General features: G+C 35.6%; 1 protein-coding gene across 1 annotated transcript in view; it reads right to left on the bottom strand.

Moving 5' to 3' along the window:
- The window catches only part of spg11 (SPG11 vesicle trafficking associated, spatacsin), a gene marked incomplete at its 5' end in the record, with an annotated part of 61897 nt that overhangs the window by 9376 nt on the left and 48523 nt on the right, over window positions 1–3998 (bottom strand). Inside the window, 2 exon segments of the mRNA XM_016573675.1 lie at window positions 1750–1757; window positions 2813–3350. Of these exon segments, the coding sequence (XP_016429161.1) occupies window positions 1750–1757; window positions 2813–3350 (546 nt within the window).

Below are 3998 nucleotides of genomic sequence, written 5' to 3'. Positions count from 1 at the left end.
AGGCAGCGAGTGTTATCACTATGTCGGAGACACGCTAGCTTTCCCAAGGCAGACGAACTTAGAGTGCTTACAATCATCCGGGTTTAAATCACGCTCAAATTGATTTGATTTTGATGCAATATTTACACTAGGGGTGCTCCGATCAGGATTTTTGAGGCCGATCACAGAAAGCCGTATCTGCCGATACCGATCACCGATACCGATCTTTTACAGCTTTCTTTTTATCATTTATAACTATATATAGTGATACTCCAATCAGGATTTTTAGACATTTATTTAGGGCCTGAATTTCATTTTTGAAAAAAACTTTGTTTTTCTACCTCCACGAGTGGCATCTATTATTGCCTTGTTTATCTAAAAGTGCTCTTTCCCTTTAAACCTAGCCAAAAAGCCATATGCGTTTACTGTGAAACACAGTAGACTTTAATAATATGCACTTATGGTGTAACTGCTACATTTTCGTGTCAATCCATGTTCATATTTAATTCAGCGCTTGCAGCGCAGCAATAGACTCGGTGCGGAAACGATCTCTGGACTGCTGCAGACGCACTGCTGGACTGCAACCGTGTGCCGTGAATGCTTTAATCTGTTAACATGAGCGCGGAAAAAATACGCACCACGTATGCACTGCAAACAGAGTAATGTGAACCTGGCGTTATGTGTGTGCGCTGCGAGTGTCCATGAGCGCACAGTCTTCAGGAGAGTGCGCGAGCGCTGAATGGTTAAACACTGGCAAGAATTAAAAAGTAATTCAATTTATAAACTTTAGTGACGATGTGACACTGCTTTGACTGTGCAAGTGACAATTCCGGTGTCAACTGTGCAGCGTGCAGCTTGCTTATAGACAGACGCGATGTGTGGTGATTTGAAGCCATTTATATATTTGGAGAGAGAAATAGAGAGAGCGCGCTGTGATTCACTCACGCTGTTTGTGAAGTTACGTCTCAAACGAGGTGTTATTTAATGAAGAAATATGAAGGTGAGTACCTCACCTTCAGCAGTACTAAATCAAATGTTATTAAAATATTAGTTTGCCATTAGCATGTTGCTAAGCTATTTACTCGATGCGCCAATAAACACAAAATAGAGCAAATGCACAGAATTATTGGGTGAAATGTTTGCTTTGTAATATTATAAAACAATTTTCTTTAGAATCTTTTCTTGGCTGAATAAAACAATAGTTTGCCGTTAGCATGTCGTTAAGCTAATGACTCAATATTCTTAAAAATACATCAAATACACAGAATTACTGGGAAAAATGTTTGATTTGTAATAATACAGAACAATTTTCTGTAGATTCTTTTCGTGACTGAATAAAACAATAGTTTGCCGTTAGCATGTCGCTAAGCTAATGACTCAATATGCTTAAAAATACATCAAATACACAGAATTACTGGGAGAAATGTTTGATTTGTAATAAGATTATTTTCAGGACTGAATATAAAATGTGATAAAAAAATAGTTTTTATTTAGCATGTTGCTAAGCTAACAAGTGAATTGTGAATTATTATTTTTTGTGATAAGACGTAAGAATTTTCTGCAGTTTTTTTCAGTACTAAATAAAATGTGATTAAAATATTAGTTTGCCATTAGCATGTTGCTAAGCTATTGACTCAATACGCCAATAAACATAAAATAGAGCAAATACACAGAATTATTTGGTGAAATGTTTGCTTCGTAATATTATAAAACAATTTTCTATATATTAAAATATCACTCATTCCATTAGCATATTGCTAAGCTAATGACTCGATACCCTTAAAAATACATCAAATAAACAGAATTATTGGGTAAAATGTTTTCTTTGTAATAAATATGGAACAATTTTCTGTTGATTGTTAAATAAAATGTGATTAAAATAATAGCCATTTGTAAATAAAAAATACATACAAACACAAATATCAGGTTCACAAATATCAGGCAAAATAGTCCATTTTTAATTAGATTAAACTAGGTATTTAATGACACATTTCAGTGTTGAATAGAAAATGTGATTAATAACTGGCCATTAACATGTTGCTAAGCTAACAACATGCTTTTTAATAAATAAAAAAAAAAAAAAAAAAAAAAAAAAAAAAAAAATAGAAATATTGGACACTAATGAAAAATTTGAGCTAGTATGTGTGTGTGTGCATTTGATTAATGTGCATATATTTTTAAGGATATGTTTCAGCGTTAAATAAAATGAAGAAAATTCAGCTTTGCATCACAGGAACAAATTACATCTTAAAATATATTAACACCAAAAATAACTACTTTAAATTGTAATAATATTTCACAATATTACTGATTTTGTTGTATGTTTCGATCAAATAAATGTAACCCTGATGACCATAAAACACCTCTTTCAAAAATCTTACCGACCCCAACTCTTGTGTTGTGAAAGTGCATGTAATATTAAAGCAATAAGCCCCAAGAAGCCGTGGTTTACAGTGAATTTATAACAGCTAAGGGGCGTTGGTTAGGCACGGAGCTTCACGGGGCTTATTGCTTTTATAAAACGGTTATTCCATATACGTAGTAAGGTTTCACAGAATAAAACAGAGCAAATAAAGTGTAATGATATAAATAAAAACAGTATTCTTCTACCAAACAATGTAGTTCCTCAGAAACAGTTGTGGTACAAACAAAGTGGTTGACGAGCAACACACAAACGTAAACAAAGGCGTATGTTTGTAGAGTAATTTACAACAGCTTCGAACGCGGCTCAGCCAATCAGAATCAAGGACCGGAACTATCCGTTTTAAAATGAAATACTGACTAGCTACCAATCTTTTTCAACAAGATCATGAAAGCAGATGAAATGGCTCACATGATGGCAAACTGCGTCTGGTTTCTCCATCAGGGCTGTGAAGCTCAGGCTGCAGCTCTCCGCTCGCCAGACCGCGACACTTCAGGACCAGCCACACGTCTCTGTGAAACAAACGGAAATACCTGCAGACGCGACTGGCCTCGCTCACGCCGCCCTCGTCCAGCAGCTGCGCCACCAGAGCGGCCAGAGCCTTGCGCTCGTCTGCAGACAGCAGGCAGTCGTCCTCGGCCGCCGGGAGCCCGGCCACACTCAGATGAGCCGGCTCGTCCAGAGCTGCCGTCCTGGAGAAGGAGAACTCCTGGAGGAGGCTCTGGAAGGAGTCGTGGGAGAGGGCCGAGGGCGCGAACAGACTCTGGCGCTCCAGAGCCGTGTGAAGCAGCAGCCAGCGGATGCGACTCTGCCACTGACGCTCCTCCAGCGCGGCGAGACGCCAGACGGGGAGCGGAGGATCATGCAGGGACAGCCAGTGACCCGCCAGACCCAACAGCAGACAGCGCTCCTGCAGATGAACCAGCTCCGAACCCGACCCCAGCGGCTCCTGAGCGGGACAACACGGCATTCAGTAACGCTGAGAAACACCAATGCTGTTTGCAAAATACAACCATAATAATAATGATTGTTACTACTACAATAATTATTTTAACCCCCCAAAAAATCAAACACAATAATTATCATAGTAATATTTCACTGTAAAATAACTTAAGAAAATGTTATTATTATTATTAGTATTACTAATTGTTACTAAAATAATTATTATTACCATAACAAATAATAATAATAATAATATTACCAAAGCATCAAACAAAATAATTGCTACTGCTAAGATTGCACTGTAAAAAATAAACATCTAACACGTAAGAAAATAATAATAATAATAATAACTATTATTACCAAAAAATCAAACAAAAAATTACAAATGTAAGATTTCAATGTAAAATAAACATCTAACACTTCAGAAAATAATAATAATAATAATATTTTTATTACCAAAAAAAAAAAATTATTACAAATGTAAGATTTCAATGTAAAATAAATAAAATAATATAATAATAATAGTATTAATATAAATAATAATGATAATAAAATAACTAAATTTACTACAATTATTGCTATAATAATTAGTATATAATCTAATATTTAGTATATTTAGTTATTACTAGAGAAATATCAAACCATTTTTTTTTCA

Source organism: Sinocyclocheilus rhinocerous, unplaced genomic scaffold (assembly GCF_001515625.1).
Source record: "Sinocyclocheilus rhinocerous isolate Xijiao unplaced genomic scaffold, SAMN03320098_v1.1 scaffold2308, whole genome shotgun sequence".
Classification (NCBI taxonomy): domain Eukaryota; kingdom Metazoa; phylum Chordata; class Actinopteri; order Cypriniformes; family Cyprinidae; genus Sinocyclocheilus; species Sinocyclocheilus rhinocerous.
The sequence above is the reverse complement of the archived record's forward strand: the minus strand, read 5'-3'. Positions and strand labels throughout refer to the sequence as shown.